General features: G+C 41.7%; 1 protein-coding gene across 2 annotated transcripts in view; it reads right to left on the bottom strand.

The window, feature by feature from the left end:
* COX16 (cytochrome c oxidase assembly factor COX16) overlaps positions 1–16,149 on the bottom strand; it is a 52,730-nt gene extending 36,581 nt beyond the window's left edge. For both annotated transcript variants that reach the window (XM_087746452.1, XM_087746451.1), the window contains exons 1-2: positions 16,034–16,149; positions 4,056–4,133 (exon numbers count right to left, since the gene is read on the bottom strand). In XM_087746452.1, coding sequence (XP_087602578.1) covers positions 4,056–4,133; positions 16,034–16,093 — 138 coding nt within the window. In that variant the 5' untranslated portion in view covers positions 16,094–16,149. The remainder of the gene's footprint in view (positions 1–4,055; positions 4,134–16,033) is intronic.
* Between the last annotated feature and the right edge of the window lie 2,602 nt (positions 16,150–18,751).

The raw sequence follows: 18,751 nt of genomic DNA, 5'->3' as shown, positions 1-18,751 counted from the left end.
ACTGAAAAAGGAAAAGGACAAATACTTTTGAAGGGAAGGGATCATAGTTTAGCATTTAAAATGTAGTAGAGCTATACCACAAAAGGATTGTCTAAGTCTCGTCTATCTAGTAGTTGAATTAGCAAGAAAACAAATTTAGGAGTCATGCTTGCAAAAGGGGGCATGCTTGCAAAAGGGGGCTTGCACATCCTTAAAACATGATCAAAAAAGATAGGCACTCAGGTGTCACAAATCCTAGCCTACTTCTGGATGGGTTGCTTAATTTTTTTACAAACTCCATTTTTTCAGCAGTAAAATGGAAATAATAACCCTGCCTTTTCTGACAGTAAGGCTATGAAGCTTAATTCATTTAAATTCTGTGAAAGTCTTTTGAGCTCCTTGTATCAAAAGTGTTATTTAATGACTGTGAGAACGACAAACTCCCAACCAACCCCGAACTTGTGCGGGACTTGCTGCTCCAGCTGGATCCCTATATGTCACTGGGGCCCGACGGGATTCATCCGAGGGTACTTAAAGAGCTGGCTGATGTCATAGCAAGACCTCTCTCAATGATTTTTCAACGCTCTTGGGAATCTGGAGAGGTCCCAGTTGACTGGTAGCTGGCAAACGTTGTCCCAATCTTCAAGAAGGGCAAAAGAGATGACCCTGGTAACTACGCACTTGTCAGTCTCACCTCTGTGCCTGGCAAAATTATGGAGAAGATTATTCGAGGAGTTATTGAAAAACACCTGAAAGACAACGCAGCCAGCCATTGGCCCCAGCCAGCACGGGCTCACGAGGGGAAATTCCTGCTTGACAAACTTGATTTCCTTCTATGACAAGGTTACCCACCCAGTTGACCAGGGTAAGCCAGTCGATGTAATCTTTTTGGACTTCAGTAAAGCCTTCGATACTGTCTCTCACAGTATCCTCCTGGACAAAATGCCCAGTATACAGCTGGATAAACACAGAATGCAATAGGTAAGCAATTGGCTGATGGGTCGGGCTCAAAGGGTTATAGTAAATGGGGTTACATTGGGCTGGCGACCAGTCACTAGCGGGGTCCCACAGGGATCCATCTTGGGGCCAGTACTCTTCAATATCTTCATAAATGACTTGGATGCAGGACTTGGAGGTTTGTTATCACAGTTTGCCGATGACACAAAATTGGGAGGAGCTGTTGACACTCTGGAGGGCAGAGAGGCCCTGCAGAGAGATCTGGACAAATTAGAGAGCTGGGCAATCACCAACTAGATGAAGTTTAACAAGGGCAAGTGCCGGATTTTGCACCTGGGACAGGGCGACCCTGGATGTACGTACAGACTGGGGAACGAGAGGCTGGAGAGCAGCCTTGCGGAGAGGGATCTGGGGTTCTGGTCGACAGCAAGTTGAACACGAGCCAACAGCGTGCCCTGGCAGCCAGGAGGGCCAACCGTGCCCTGGGGTGCATCAAGCACTGCATGGCTAGCCGGTCAAGGGAGGGGATTGTCCTGCTCTACTCTGCACTGGTGCGGCCTCGTCTTGAGTGCTGTGTGCAGTTCTGGGCCCCACAGTACAAAAAGGATACGAAGCTACTAGAGAGTGCCCAGAGGGGAGCCACGAAGATGGTGAAGGGTTTAGAGGGGAAGCCATATGAGGAGTGGCTGAAGTCACTTGGTCTGTTCAGCCTGGAGAAGAGGAGACTGAGGGGAGACCTCATTGAGGTCTACAGCTTCCTCACAAGAGAAGGAGGAGGGGCAGGCGCTGATCTCTTCTCCCTGGCGACCAACAACAGAACCCAAGGGAACAGCAGGAAGATATGCCAGGGGAGCTTTAGGTTGGACATTAGGAAAAGGTTCTTCACCCAGAGGGTGGTGGAGCACTGGAACAGGCTCCCCCAGGAGGCAGTCACGGTGCCAAGCCTGACAACATTTAAGAAGCATTTGGACAACGCCTTCAGACATGGTGTGAATTTTGGGGTTGTCCTATGCAGGGACAGGAGTTGGACTCTATGATCCTTGTGGGTCCCTTCCAACTCGGGACATTCTATGATTATTAAATATTGTTATTATTCCAAAGGAGCAACTGTAACAAAAAAATCCTATTTATTTTATTGCCTATTGCAATTTGCATGTAACTGCCCAACCCCCCAAAAGGAGTGCTTGTCCGTGTTCTGATAAGGATTTACGCTAGTCGAGGTGTGTTATATGAGAAAAGCACATTCTACTCCAACACAAAAACATTTTAACCAGTCAAAAATTAAACAGATGTTACGACCATCAGAATTTTTAATAGCATTTTTAAATTACTTAGATTAATGTTCTTTTCCTGAGTTTCATGGACATTTTAAAGTATATTTGTTTTTCTTTATCAGTTAAAATAAATTCTAATCACTTTTGACGTCTTATTTAATGAATTAGAATAGCTCTTAACTCTATTTTTATGGACATAGAAACAGAAACTAATGGAACACATTGCTTTGATTTGTCTGTCTACAAATGAGCCCAAAGTTGGTGTTGCTAATTCTCAGCCAATACTGCATTGTTCTTTATTTAAATTTCATCTATTCCTAAATAAAATCATAATGAAAAAGAAAAAGAAAACACAAAAGAGATGCTGCAGCCTTAAGTAATAACGGGTTAGAGCAGAATCCAGACGTCCTCTTTTAGCTTTTCAGAGCTTACGAACTCCACAGTGTAGTAGCTTCCCCTTGGAGCTTTCATGTACTACTGTCTAAATTCGATGATGCTTCACTTGATTATAAATGCTGGGACAAGGAGCCTCACAGATCTGAACGAGCACAACTATTACCAGGCTTTTTCCCTGGGCTGTGGTCACAGTGCAGATTACGGAGGCCAAATGTAACTCACTGAGTATGAATCTGACCAAAAAACTGACAGAAACACAATAGGCAAATTCTTGCCCCTGTTGCGATCCCCATCTGGTTGGAGAAAAACTTAAAGGCTCGAACTGGTCCTAAAAGCCCAGGACCAATAGAAAATAACTACGCAGAAGACAGCACTGGAGAAAAGATTTGTAAGATTACTCTCCTCTGTCCATGGGCTATGTCAAATCGGGCACTGAGCAGGAGCAGGCCACATGGTGCTCCAAAGGTCGCAGCTAGGTATGCAACACAAGGAACAATGAGGAATGATTAAAGTAATTTAGATGGCCCGCAACAGGAGTCTAAGACAAAACAAGGGGGTTTCCAAACTCTCAGCAGCTCAGGAGCTCAAAGATTTGACCACAATAGAAAACCACAGTGTCCAGAGTCTTACGCAAATATTTTTTTCTTTTATATGAAGTGCTATACAGTCTTTAAGAAAGCTTTATGCCACCTGCAAGTCAGCAGCACTGAGACTAGAAAGCCTCTCTGCATTGCAATGGCAGATCTGCATATTACAAAGTTAGGGAAAGCAAGCCAATATTACTTTCTGCTGAACTGAGATGCTCCTTTCAGATGATTTCCTAAACAAGTTGGAACTAGAGTTACCCTTAGAGGTGTAAGTAGCACTAGTAAGCAAGCTATTTCCCTCATTCAGAAGGTTTCCAATTCGTTTAAAGAAAGGCTTCTTCCATGCAGTACATTCTGATATACTGAGTAAAGACTAGCTCGTTTCTTTCACAGAGCTTAAAGAACAGGATGCAGCACAATGTTAAAGGTATCTGCTTATCTCAGTCAATGCAAAGCCAAGCCCTGAAAACCATCTAACATTATATACTCAATGCCATGTTTGAAAACAGAACCTTTTAAAATACCAGTTTTCTTAGTCTAAATCAGATACAAGATCTTTGTAATAACCTCCTCCTAGATGTGCTACACTTCCTTCTCAGGATTCAGAATTGCCACTTACAATCAACCAAAAAAACAATATTTTTCTCTTACATTGATCCGTTTCACAGGCGGTAAAAGGATTCATCGTCATGTCAGCCCCTTTATGGCTACTTACGCTACTCACTGCCTAAGAGCCTCAGCTGTAGCCCAGGGCCCAGTGGTGAAAGGCAAATCCCCAACACCAATGGTTTGCTTGTCCTAGCAATGCTTTAGAAGACAGTACAAACGCAAAAGGAAAAGTAAAGAAAACCATTTCAACTACCTTGCCATGTAGTTTGTGGACATCGTATCTTATTTGAGCAAATTCACGGAGTCCAAAAGATCCTCCAACAAGATATAGCTGAAAAACAACAAAATGAAATCAGACATGTTAGGACTACTATAAAAAAGAACACTTTGCATACTGACCCGATTCATTTACCAAGGGACCCTACTATTCTTCCAACAGAAACACTAGGAACTGAAGAAAATAATCAATTGGAAGATATGTATAGGAGAAGAGGGAGTATTTGTAAAGTTAGAGCCCTCTTCCACTCTCTGGGCCTGGATTTCACAAATTTACTCCTTCATACAAAGACAGCTGCTTCATGACTCACATTTTCTAGGGACTTCCTCTCCTCTTTCCCCTTCTTTTCCCTCCCCATATGGCTTCCTGACATAACTGCAGCAAAGGAACCTTTACCTCACCACCACGGGATTTATTCTCTTATGAACAAGAGGAGAAATGAAAAGGGAGAAATAGAGGGAAAAAACCTTCATATCCACATAAAGAAATCGTTAAATTCTTTCTTATGACAGAGGGATATCGTAAAACTGTCTATGTGTTTTTACCATTAAAAAAGGACAGAACAACCAAAAGATCAAGTATTATTAACAAACACCATTAAGGACTTGAAAATTAGCTTAGAAATCTAGCTACTCTGTGGAAGAATCAGGCCTCTTCCTCTTGCTCTGAGCTGACAGACTCCGTCTGCTGTTCTCTGTTAAGGCAGATGCACAGGAGGCCAAAAGGCTTCACATCCAGAAATGCACATCTCAGGAAGCTGGAAGCACAAGGCAGCTCTAAGGACCTGGGGGAGGGTGTGTGTGTGAGGACAACACCACCCTATTTTATCACACCACATTGTTGTTACAGCAATTATTCAATCAAAGCAGAAGATTTGTCAGCTGAAGATATGGTAACACATAATGCTGAAAGTCTCAAGGATCAGACTATAACTGAATTTTAATATGGTTGACACCTCAGTTTTCATTAGCTGAACTTCTTTAACTCCTAACAACTATTATGTTAATTAACAGCCAATGAGTTAACTTAACAAACTTCAAGTCCTAATGAACAGAAATCAGAAGTGCTATAGACAAGTTTATGGCTGTTACAAACCGCACCTTATTGCCTTTACGTGTATTAGCATGTTGTCAAAGAGGGGCTATGGTGGGGCAAAAGCAACCACACTAGACATGGTTCAGTACAGTTAAACTAGGCAGAAAGTAGCAATTACTTGTGACATCAATTAAAAATTTGTTTGCCCAACAACAAACTTGCATGAAATATATACCATTATGACATGCAAGATGAACAAGTGGAAGACCTTTAAGTGGCCTGTTCCTCATAACCCAACTATTATTTAACATAATGAAATGGTACACTGTGGCTTAAAAAGCCATGCTCCAAGCTAAAAAAGAACTATTACATTCTTCAGCTTTGATCATTTAAAACTATGTAATGTACACTGTAACTAAGAGAAATCAAGTAGAAGGTTGTTGCATGAAATAAGTCATGTGCTACTCATTTTGTCTCATCACATCCTATCACCTGTTTGACAGCAACCATCTATTATACAGTGCCTTTTACATTTGCAGCTATACACAGGATAAAGAAGTTGATACACACACACCTTTCAGTTCCTTTAGACAGGTTTTGGCCCCAGACTGTAATTTTACTCACATCACCTTTATACTACTAAAGGGAAAAACCCCACCTGGTTTCTGATGCACTTTTGCTCTTCACAGAGCATAAGCAGTATAACTAGCCTGGCAAGTTGGCACATTTCACTTATCAGGCATTACCGGTATGCCTTTACGCTTCCAATACTGCAATGCTTGATTTATCTTACAATGAAACATCAGTTAGTCTGCGTCAGAGTCAAAGCACATTGATGTTGTAAGAAATTACAAATGCCACTGAAATATTACACAGTGTAATGCTGGAAGGTTCGTATTAAGATTAAATAATTTTCAAAAGCACAGAATGCACACAGAAATATAAATAGCATGTTTACAATTTTACTTGACCAGTGTTCTAAAGAACCAAGCGTGATGTCTAAGACTTCATTGCAAAACCAGACCAGATTCAGTCACATTCAGCACTTATTTAATTAACCAACAGCATGTCAATACAGTTAGCTGACAACCCTGAGCATGAATTGCCTTGATCTACACAAGCCAGAGCAGCAACGGACAGCTCTTCAGTCAATTAGATTTTTGAAAACTGTGTTCAAAAGCCAATAAAAGAAGGTATACATGAGTTTATGCAACTATAATAGCATTAAAGGTAGCAAAGTTCTCAGTGACTGACAATGCATTGAGTGGAAATATTAGTCTTGGTTTAAGTGTTTCCTTTCTCTTTTTTGCATTTTGAGGGAATATGTCCTACCTTCATTTAAGTTAACTGTATTTAAAGAAGAATGCATACACGCAAACAACAATGACGCATCAAGAGCCACCAGTCAAAATAATTAGAAGTGGGATGAGACTCAAATTAAAAATTCCAGCAACATTATCAGCTTGTTGGCTTTGCATATTCTGTATGTCTCACACCATTTCTAGTTTCCCAATTCGTAAAATAGAGATAATCTCTACATTCCTTGCAAAATACTGTTCAGTTAAAAAAGCACTACAATGGATGAATTTGCTCAATGTAAGCCAAGGGCAATAGGAAAGTCCAGTATGTTCCATCCACTAGTCCAGACAAAGAGACAGTAGAAGCTATTCAGAATGCCATATAAACAAACAGTTAGACTGGCAATAATTCTAATGAAGTCAGGCTCAGGTTCACTCTCCAGTTAACTGAAAGGGGAAAAGTAATGCCACATATAATGAAAATGAAGATATATTTTTCTTCATTCCAATTTTAGAATCATAAAGATACTTAACTGACATTATAAAATATTCAGGCATTGGCATCTGAAGCTGGAAAGTTCAAATATACCTGCGTTCTTTCATTGTGAGGGAACTATTCGTTTTATACGCTTCAGAACATGGAGCAAAAAATGTTATTATGTAGTGAACATCATCTGTCTAGTTACTTGAATGCATTCAGCAGATTGATGAAATTATAATCACTTCTCACTTTTGCCTTTCCACCTGAAGTTTACCTTAAGAAGGCAAAAATCATAAAACATACTAGTTAGCCAGCACCTAACACCAAAGCAAACAGCTTAACAGCACTGCTAGCACACCCCCCCCATTAAAGATCTCACATTGGATTATTCCTTTATGTTTCAGTGAGTACACAAAAAAAAACCCTACAATGTTGTAATGCAATTATGCATGCATGGAAGACTTGCATGTTGCAAAACAAAATGAAAGACAGGATGTGACATAAGAGCACCATCTGTCATATACACTCAGCAACCTCAATAAATGTTTTATGTAAAAAAATGACACGAAATTCTCTTTAATAACAGTCTTTCAAAAATTCTAGTTGTTCACTTCTCCATTGGGAAGTATGTTATGCAATCAGTTACGGATGGCATCAGACTGATCCCTTGAACTGCATCTTAGGATGGGAAATACTTGTATTTGTCACCAACTGCAGTGAGACGTTCACTGAGGACTCATAACAGCAGAACTTGGGACTTACAGTAGATCACTACTTTTTTAGTTTCCTGCATAACCTGAAGCAGCCATCTTCAGTTCCTTGGGTTAACAAAATAACAAGAAACTATTTCTCTGGCAGCACCAGCAATTTGCCATATTACAGGCGTCCCTATTGTTAGAGAGAGCCATTCATGCTATAGTACCAATTGTGAAAGCCAGATTACAAAATTACATTTGTCATAAATCCCTAAATTAACGAAATCACAATATTTAGTGCTGGCAACATAGATTATGCAGTGGCGGAAAATGTTATGATACATATCACTGGAGAAGGAACATGACAATTTTCTAACCTCTTCTTCAAGACTGCTGCTGCAAAACCCTCCAGCTATTCATCAGGAGCTTCAAAACTAGAACAGTCATGTGAATTATTTTATTTTAGTTTGCAGTTATCACAGTACAAAGGGTTTTGGGGTTTCCTTTTTAAAGAACTGCCGTATGTGCAGTGCAAGACCAGTGAAAGATAGCAATTTGACAGCCCAGAAGACTGAAGTCTCTTATTTGTTCTCTAAATAAAGTAGCAGGGCAAACTGCCAGTCCCAGAAAAGACCCAGGCAAGTCATCTTAACCTGAAGCGCCCCCCTCTGCCAGCTCTAACTCTCAAGAGTTTATTTCCCACAGCCATTCCAGCACTTGCCTCTAACGCTGAAACTGCTGAGAAGAGAAAAAAAACACTGCAGAAGTTTCTTCTCAGAAACTTACTAAATCCTCTCCCCACCCTCGATGGAAGCAGAAGAGGGTCTACCTTTTCTTCCTGTCTGCAACAAATGGAAATCATTTTTAGCTCAGATCAGAGGCCTCCTTTGGGGGAAAACAGAAACCAAAATTATGCATCCCTTAGTAGTTATTTCATTCAAAAGCACGACAAAAAGAATGCGCTGACTTTATGCATATACTGGAATTCACAAATTGTAGAAAGACTGAACTGCATTACATTCAGAAATGCATGAAATATGCCAGTAGATGACCGCATGGAAACCATGCTGGCAACCCAGGACAGCAGCTGGTATAAACTGGAGCCAATCGTAACTGACTGATAAAGCAGAAGAATGTAGTTTTCACAGCATGTAGAACTCTGTGCAGAATATTAAACTTGACCCAAGGTATCAGGTTAATTGGCTCACTATAGAGTATGTTCAAAGCAATGATTTTAAAGATTGCAAATACGAATGGCTACAGGCCAGAGCACAACAAAAACTGTCCGTATCCTTTCAGTGCTATTACTCAATGCCTTAGGAGGAAAACAAAACCTTTGTTTATTAAAATGTCCATTTCATAACAGGTTGGAAAGCACAGAAAATGCATTTAATAGAAACCAATCTAAGAACAATGCAGAAGAGACAGAAACCCATATGTTCCTCAGCATGCGCATTAGCGAAAAAGGGCATTTTCAGTCACAGCATTGTCATTTTGCATTACATTGCTTGGGCTGGTCAGACGACAAGGGAATTTCACTCAGCAGCTGCAGCTGTTTGAAAACCAAGTCTGCCATGGTGGTCAAGCTGCAGTTTCTGAACACCACCTTCTCTTTCTTCATAAGCTTCTAAAAGACAAAATCTCAATTCCTTATTAAAATTATCATTCCCATTACTCACAGGTTCAAATCTAGCCAAGGTACACTACAACGAGAAACTGTTTACATCTCATGGCAACTTGGTGTTCTTGTGATGTGTTAGGCCCAGCTCAAAACAGCAATAAACTGAAACCTGCATTAAAGAACATAAAAAGAAACGACTGCTAGGCAGGTAATACTTCCCTACTGACAACACTGGACAGGGGATGAAGATGAAATGTACTATAGAGTAAATATTAATCTTACATCTTTACCTTCGCTACCCCTTGAAGAAGGTGGAGACTGAGAGCAGGACTAAACACACAAAGTTAAAACAGGTAAGTCTGTACTTATGCTCCTGTTCTGAGGCTCAACACAGAACCTCAGTTCCCCTGAGTGCCAGATTAGTCCATTTTAACAGCATTAAATAATGCAAATACACTCCTTTATGTTTTAAAATGAAACAGATGGGAAATCTGGAGTACTAAAGAGTGCCTATTTGTTTGTCTAACATTTATCTGGAAAATAGTACTCAAAGATTAAGAATCAAAAGAAGAGTTTAAGGTGTTGATTCAAAAGATGAGCTCAGAAATTTTAAGGCCTGGCAGTCAACTGAAAGATGGAAGTCAGCTAATTCAGACTGCACAAACTGGAGCCAACGGAAGCCCAATCAGCTTGAAGACGCTGGCTTCCACTCCAGCACAAACAGTTCCAGGGGGTGGTTTTGTCTGGAACAGCTCCACGCTCTGCTGTGGATTCAAACACACACAGATGAACAGGAGATGCAAAGCAGAAGTGCAGCAGAAGTTGAACACAAATCTCATCATAGGCTTAGAGACCCAATATTTATAATACAAGTCATTGAAGCATAAAAGCAACACTCCATGATTCGCTGATTGGGAGCAACCATTTTAAAATTCTAAAAACAGTTTTGCATTTACTGCTTTTCTAGGCTACAAATGTAATACTTGTGACTTTTACAGGCAATCACAATTTATCTACAAATATTAGAAGTCAGAATTCTCTTCTCATGGGTAAATGTTAACTTCTATTCATCTCTCAAAAGCATATTAACATTTAAATCAACTGTTCTGCATATGTCAAATTTTATTGTAAAGTTACACAAGTAATAGATATTAATAAAAGTCCTGCAATTCAATACTATGAATTGTTCAAGGCGATAATGTGAATGATGTTAACAATAACACTGACATATCTAAAAGTGAAAAATGCTGATTGTAGTAATCCTTTTTCAAACAATATCAGAAGATAATGTAATAACAGTTTCTACACAGACACTGATGGCAACAATAGATCTCAGAAATGTGATTACTCCTGAGATGAATTTCCCATATTTCTCAGCGTTCATATCATCTTTCATGGGCAGATCTTCCAGAATCCGTGGGAAAAAGCGTGCCTTGTATTCAGCATACCCCAGGACTCAGAATTCAGCAGCTTTTTATGAAATGAATTAGGAATGTTGTATTTAAAGAAATCTTTGGAAACTTAGTTATTTAAATGCATTTATATGATAAAACCATAGTTTCCCTACCCATTAACCCTGTAAAACTTTCACTATCAGGGACTCACAGCACAATAAAATACCATTTCACAATATTTGCAAAACATTTCTGAGCATCAGTCATGGCTTCCAGATGACCCTGACTTCACCAGGGAACAAAACTAATCCACAGGCATGTAATTTCATGTCCTGATGGCTAGGAAAGGTTTTTTGGTTTATTTTGGTTTGTTTGTCAAAAAAGTTGAGAGACAACTGGTTCATTAACAAGGGCCTGAGATGCCACTGACCTTCTCTAATGGTGTCTGGAAGCACTGACCACATTGCTGCAGCATTGTTTGGAACTCTCTCTAATCTGACCTTTTGTCTTGTCCTGTACATGACATGCATTCTTGGCATCTCTTGACAAAGTGTTTATCAAAGTAAACTTGCACTGTTCAAGGCAGCAACGTAGATGGCATTGTAGCACAGTCTGTGTGCATAAACACTGATGGAAACAGATTTTAGAAAAATGTTTATCTGCAGAAAAGTCTTTCACTGTTCCAAGCTACCCCCATCTTCTCTTTTGGGAACACTAGGCACAGCACGTAAAACACCAAAGACAAGATCCAGAAGGAGAAGCAAAGCACTTGTAAAAGCACAGTCATTACAGGATGAGGAAAAAAAAAAAAACAACATAGAAAAATGAAAAGAAGTCAAAATCTACAGCTATAGATATGGAGACTGTTGCAACACACTGCAAATTTGAAACTTGCAGCACTACATATATAGTGCAATATACTTACTTTAGGTGTGCAATAAAAAATCACTGAATGAGCCACAGACTATATTTTCTGCCTGCTGAGGTGCCACTTCAGATCCTCAGAATTTCATTTTTCCCTTGTAATATGTTGACAACAGAACTGGAACTGCATCTATACATTCATTTTGCAACTTAGAGAGTATGAAAGAGCCTTGTCTAGAATCGGACAGAGGCAGAACCACAAATGCAAGTTTTGGAAAGTGGTGTGAGCGTATGAAATAATGTTTTTTAAAATATGTGTTTTAAAACCATTACTGCTTTGCAATTTTGAAATCCAGACATGTTTCCTCAATGATCTAGAATCACCATTTACACTTGTCTGAAAAAATAACTTTTCGCAACCTTCATACATTCTTACTGCATTAGAGAAGTAACCTTACACGTTCAGTGTCTCCTAAGAAAGGTATGACACTGGATCCACTAGCTGTAACACCAAAGAGCCTTGTTCTCTCAAGATCTTACAGAAGCATCACAGCAGCTATAGGACATTGATAGACACATCCCTTTTGGTCAGGTAGAGTTGACTGTGGAACATAAAGCAGCAGTGACTGAAGCTCTCCTTCTATAACAGAACCAAGTATCCTGCAGACTTCTAAATTAAGCTTCATGTGATCAGGTAAGAGTTCCCATTCTCATGATAGGAAATGGAGATGTCAATATAGCTGACAAAGGTGTTTCAGTTACCACAGAGGTGGCACAGCCCTCCATCATAACAAAAAATTTTACATATACATCTGTAAGGTCGCTGGAGTTCATCCCAACATCTACACAGATGTTACCATCTTTACGAATCCTTTAGGACTACTCACCCTGTAGCACTCAAGCTGTTAAGATATTACATGCCAGGTTACATCACTCTCTCCTGCGTGCTTACTGTTTTATGCCATGCAGAGATATCTTATCTGCAAAGTTTATAGAGTTAAAAGAAACATTCACAAATCAAGGTTTCCTGCAGGTTTAATTCCTACCCCCTACAGTCTTGTTGGTGCTCACAAAGAAACACTCTCATCTTCTGCAAAAGTATGACTGAAAACTGACTTACACATCTTACTCTGAAAGCTGTTGTCAGTTTGAGGTTTAAAGACTAACCAAGAAATTTCCTTCTGCACTGTAATATTCTAACAGCCCCAAGCCCAGAAGAACAAAGGATCAAGATAATTTACACTAAAAAGTAAGAAACGTTTTTAATACTTATTTGTGTGTGTGTGTATAATGAGACACTCCTCTGTCTTTGAATTATCATCTCTTTAACCTTGGAACCTTTAGAAAAAACGGCACAGGGATTTTTCATTCAAATATGCAGTATAAGAAGGGAAGATATGAAAGCTGGTAGATTTTTTGTTTTTGTTAAAAAAGCAAATATGATACTGATGAAAAGTCCAGCAGCACTGAAGAATAAAGTCCTGTACCTGTCCAGTGAAAAAAATTATGTACAGGATTCAAGAATCTAACAGAAGCCTTTGGTTTCAGTATTATCAACAAATTCAGCAGCATTTAAAGGGTTACAAAGGCATGCTCCTTCTGATTATGTACATAGATTCAGTGTCTTTTCTGCTGTAATTGATCTTTTAGCACAATTCTGTTCAGCTTCAGAGATGCTTTCAGAGTTCAATAGACAGCTGGGGAACTGACAAGAATTGCATGCATTTTCCTCTTTCTTACTCCTTGGGAAGCCTTTGGGCAGCAACATAGAAACATTCTGAAGTATTCACAGGGGAGAACAGTTTTAAAGCAGGGAGACATGAGACCCTGGAAAGAAATATAATAGAATATTTCTCTATATAATATTGTCTCTGGAGGAGAGAGCTCTGTGGTAACAGAAATACGGAATTAAGTTCGGCAGTACAAAGTCAAAGAAATCAGTCTCAAAAATTTCTGCTATGACCTATGGCAAATCACGCAAAAACACCAGGAGGGCCAAAAGGACAACCACAAGTCTATCTTGGCCTGGGAAGCTGAAGTCCTAGCTCCAGCACTTAAGCAGAACTGAGAAAATCTACGCCATTGCTGCCAGATGGCTGTTCAACCTCTCCTTAAAAACCCTAAGTATGTATCACAAGTGCTCTTTCCTAACAAAGAGTAATATTTTCCTACATCTGATCTAAGGCTGATTTATTTTGGTACTTCCTTCCCAAGCTATGAAAAGCAATCACTACTCTCAATATATGATGTACAGAACTTCTCAGACTTTTCTAAAATAAACTAAGTGAAGTCCTCAAGCATTCCTTAAAGGTGGAATGTCTACTGTATCTCTTGTGCTGCTCTCCTCCAGGCTTTACAGTTTGTCTTCATCATCTCTACAATGGCACCAAAAAATCTGGAAAATTACTCTAGCTGAGGACTTTGAGTAGACTGGAAAAGTCCCCTTCCATGTTTTTACTTTAGACAAGTTTCTGTGTCTTATAATGACATTTCTGGTTTTTCACAATATTACAGCCCACATGATTTCTGCAGGACCCACCCCACCTAAGATACCTTTCAATTTGGAAGGCACCTAATAACTACATTTTATAATATTTTTTCAATCCTTTGAGAACGCAAATGATACGAAGCGTATCTTTGCCATACTTTCTCTGAAGTGCAATTCTCACAGGGAAGGTAATGTAGGAAGCTTTATCAAAGTCAAGACCTTGTGTATCAGTTGCATCTCCTCACCTACTATACCACTTAACCTATCAAATATCAAATCTGATATATTTATTACTGAAAAGCAATGGTGACTTTTTTGACCACCAGGTCACCACCTCTAAGTATCTATAATTTACCCATGTAACATTTTCCCCAAATGTTTTATGGAGTTAAAATTGAGCTGGAGAGTACTACACTGCCTGGGCTCCCCTCATTTTGAAAGAGAAGTAGCAAACCTCAAATAATTACATAAACAATAGGACTGTGACCTAAAACTATATCCAACCTTAAACATCTATAAAAAAGGTGTTACTAAACTAAAGAATAATGTCAGAGCACTCAAAAAATGACATGAAAAATTAAGAAAGCAAAATAAATTCAGTCTAAGCATGAAAGCAGCAAAGTTCTGGACAGCCTATCAGGTATGCAGCAGGATATCTAAACAGCTGTAACACTATGCTTGATCACTTTATGAAAGGTGTTATAGGAAGAAGTTGTCTGCAATATCAGGGAGTGGCGTTGCTGATGCAAATGATTCATACAGTTCTGGTATTATCACACTAATTTGTTGGCTTGCTTGGGTTTTTTTTAATATCTGTCTTCATTTCTTACAAATGTCTTCATCAATATTTTGAGAAAGATACTTCAGTGTATTCAGCTGCACAAATATTTCTACTTAAAGGCCTTACTCTAGAACCTCCGTAATATCACTTCAAAATAAATGGCCTTAAACTTTTTTAACTCTAACAAGTGTCCCTGTCCTACTTTGGACCACTCCATTTTTCTGAGGCATGCTGATGAATATTTGAGGAGGATGACACTAATTTCTCTAGTAGTATTATAAAAATATTGGAATTATCCTTTGCCCTACTCTTTATCCACCTTGAAATTTGCTTACTTTTTCTAAACCAATTGTATGTATGGAAAATGAGACATGAACTGCATCAACAGAAACCACACTGTCCTGGCTGCTGTTTTTGTCTTCCCTCCTAAGTTTTTATCCATAAGTGCATCTAAGTTGTTTAATTTTTCCCCTAACGTGCACAGGCACTTAGGACAGGCAAGTGCAATCTATGATGCTGTCTGTCTTATCATTTTCATTCCTTTGACTTTATTGATCTTTTCTAACCTCGACTATTCTAAATAGCTATGTCTCACCTATCACTTTGAGCACAACTGTAATTATAACCTATCAACTCGTTTAACTCAAATTCTTTCCGTTTATTTAGATGTACAAATTATCAAACCAACACTGCTGTTGCAGTTTAAAATCCGTTGAAAAGCTACAGAAAGTTAGACAAACACATAAGCAGTGTTTTAAATAAAAAAAAAACAACCCAAGGTGCGTTTTCCTCACCTTTTCACTAGGGACATCTTTATGCTTTATAACCCTTTCCCGGACGGCCAAAGGCCACCGCTGCAGCTGCGGGCAGCCGGGGGCACACGGCTCACGCCCTCCCCGCCCCTCGGGGCAGGCACCAGCCCCCTCCAGATACCGACGAGCGCGGCAGACCGAAGCACGGTCCACCAGCTAACACAAACCGCCCCTCCCTCCCCCTCCTCCTCCTCCTCCCTGCCAGCCTAAATTCACCTGCCGCTGTCCCCTCGGCACCGACCGAGACCTCCCGGCGCTGTGCCGGCCCCACGCTGCCTCCCTGCCCCGCCAGCGCACGGCCTGGGCCGCGACCTCAGGGGGCCAGGCCCCCCCGTCCCTCAGCCGGCGGCGGGACCGTGGCACCCCCGGAGCCCGCTCGTCCCCGCGGGTTGCCGCCGGGGTGGGGCCTGGCGTCGCACCGGCCTGCCCCCAAGGCCGCGCCTCCTCCCCGGTGCCGGTGCCGGTGCCCCCCGCGCGGTGCTCACCAACAGGGGGACCCCGAAGGTCATGGTGCGGCCCCGCCACAGCTTCCGGAGCCTCTCCATCCGCCTCCCTCCCCGCAGGCCCCGCGCGGCGCCTCCCGCTCCGCCCCGGCCCCGGCGCTTCCGGCCCGGCGCGGGTCCGCCCGCACAGCGGCCCCCTCCGCCGCGGCACCGCGCCCGGGGAAACTGTGTTCCGCCGCGGTGTCTGCGCTGCCTCCTGCGCTGCCGCGGGGTATTTGGCGGGAGCTGGCTCGGGCAGAGCGGGCCTCGGCGCCCAGCCAGCCACCGCCTGTGCAGCGCGGCCCGGCTCAGCGGGCTCCTGCCCCCCTTTCCCCCGACACGGCTGATCGCCTGTTGAAATAATCCCCGTCAAACAGGGCGGTCAGACTCGCTCAGCGAGCCAGGGGCTTTGCCCGACATGGCTGCTGTGGCCAAGTTACCAGCTGTAAAGCCACAGGGTACTTCCAGGTTATACGCACACACAGACGTATCGCAGAAGCTCTTTGAATTAACAGACGGTTGTCGAACCTGCACAACCGGCATGCTGGTGCCACACCGGCCTGTGAAGGGTTTCATCCACCCCACTGGCTTTCCTGAGGAGAAACGCCTGTTGGGGAGCGCGTCCCCGTGTCCTACCCCAGCCATAACTAAGTCGCTTAGATTTCACATCGCTTCCACTGTATCTATGGGAAGAAAAGGATAGGGCTGGAGCCATGCTGTCACCTGCACAAGTATGCAGCCAGGATTTAAGGCCAGGGGATGCCAGTAACAGCATGGCTGTGCTGAGAGGGGAATTGAGGCTTAAAACGATCCAGCTCCATGGCTGCCAAACCTGGGCTGTCCTGAAGCCCCCCTGAGGTTTCTGCCCGTTTTTTTCATCTGCCATCTATGGCCTCTGGAATGAAATCTCCCCACCCATTATTCCTCCTGAAAGCTTTCTTGTGCAAATGTGCTATTTTTGTTAGGTGTTTGTACCACACCTAGCACAGTGGCATTCTCATTTTTGGATTAGGGCTGCTGCACATAATGCTGTTATTCTTACTGTTGATTACTTTTGGTACTTGTGAATGCCCATTCACTAATATCACAAAACATGGTACACATATATAGTGCTATTATATTAAGGTAATTACATCCATGAGTGGCAGTTCACTCTGTCTGTATTCCAGGCCTGAAAATTCAAAGTTAGTAACTACAGCATAGTCCCTAATGGTGAGATGAAAGCACCGTCCACAAAACTGCAGTAACCCAGGCCTGGCCCTGAATTATCCTACTAAGATAAAATTCCCTTTGGCTGTGTATGGGGAAGGGGAAGAGGAATTCACCTTCAGTAAAGCCACCTTTGAAGTCACAGAAATGAGGAAACAACAACAACAGACTACAGAGAAGACTCTCAAGATAACCTGGAGGCTGATGAGGAGCTCAGTGCTACCATGTGTCTGGGTAGCTTACCACAGAAGTCCCTCAGGAGAAGTTACCTTCAAGAACCTTGAAGGCAAAAAAAGTACATGTTTCCTGGGACAAATCCATTCCAGCAGACAGAGGAAAAGCCTGCAGCTAATAGTTTGGTAAGAAATGAAGACAGCATTCCCAGCAGTGAAGAGAGTGCTATTCTACCTGTCAACAAGGCAAGGATTGCCTTTTCTTGCTTGAGGAGCTCTAGGTAATGCAGTCTGGAGCCTAGAGAAGATTTAGCACTGTGTATACCTACTTTGTAAGAACTTCCAGCAACAGAGATGTATTTCACATATGCAGGGTTACTAGCCTCACTGAGCATACCTATCTGTTTTGTGCTGAACATTTACAAAGACTTTCAAGTGAGAGGACTTGACTCAGATTCCCGACATTTTTTTCTGTGTTCTGAACTTCCTTTTGTGCTTCTGTGGGGTATTTGGTAAAAGGACTTGGTTCGGGTAAAGTGGTCCTCAAAGGCAAAAATCTACCACTTTGCAAAATCACAATCAAATGATGACTAGTTCAAATGACTGACTAGTTCACTGAATCTCAACAGAGCTAGGGATTTCACCTCCTTCCACACATTGGAAAAGCCAGCTTGCAGAACTGAGGTCAGGGACATTTCAGGGAAACAAGTGGCACGGAGAGACTAAGAGCTTCTGCAGCTTACACCTGGGATACCTTGGCAGGGTGGGCTGAAATAGCAGGAAACATTGCCGTGCAGGATTGGTAAGCACGGAGGGCACCACTGGAGAGAAATACATGCAGCCTCTGCTGTTTCCAGTGAGAGCTGAAGGCTATGCTAGTATTTACCCAGTGGATGACCAGAACTTAGCCAGCTGAATCTTTACTTGTAACAACAGAGAGGCCAGCTCAACAATGTTAAGCTGCACACGCGGTCCCCACTTGCTTTTGTAGGTGAACACACATCTTTACTGAGGGCCACCTTCTGTAATTTTGAACTTGCCATCAAAGCTCATTGATTTAAGCAGTTGTGAAGGCCTGGCCGCTAGCCATGTCTTTCATTCTGTAGCCTGGTTTCCTAAGGAAAGATGATTGCCATGATCATACTGTCTGTTTTCCTGCATTGTTATCCCTTATACGAACCACATTGGACCCCCAAAAACTTTTATAGCCTTTTCAAAACAAAGCTGGCTACAACAGGGCTAATGGACAGTCTTACTCTGAGTTTTAGCACCATTAGTCATTCATTCCTGCTAGTAATTAAATGTGCCATGCCATCCACTCAAACACCTCTCAGCTACA

This window comes from Nipponia nippon, unplaced genomic scaffold (genome assembly GCF_047370975.1).
Source record: "Nipponia nippon isolate SJK-2023a ecotype South Korea unplaced genomic scaffold, ASM4737097v1 scaffold_10, whole genome shotgun sequence".
Classification (NCBI taxonomy): Eukaryota; Metazoa; Chordata; class Aves; order Pelecaniformes; family Threskiornithidae; genus Nipponia; species Nipponia nippon.
Note: the sequence above shows the minus strand (reverse complement) of the source record. Positions and strands in the feature narration are given on the sequence as shown.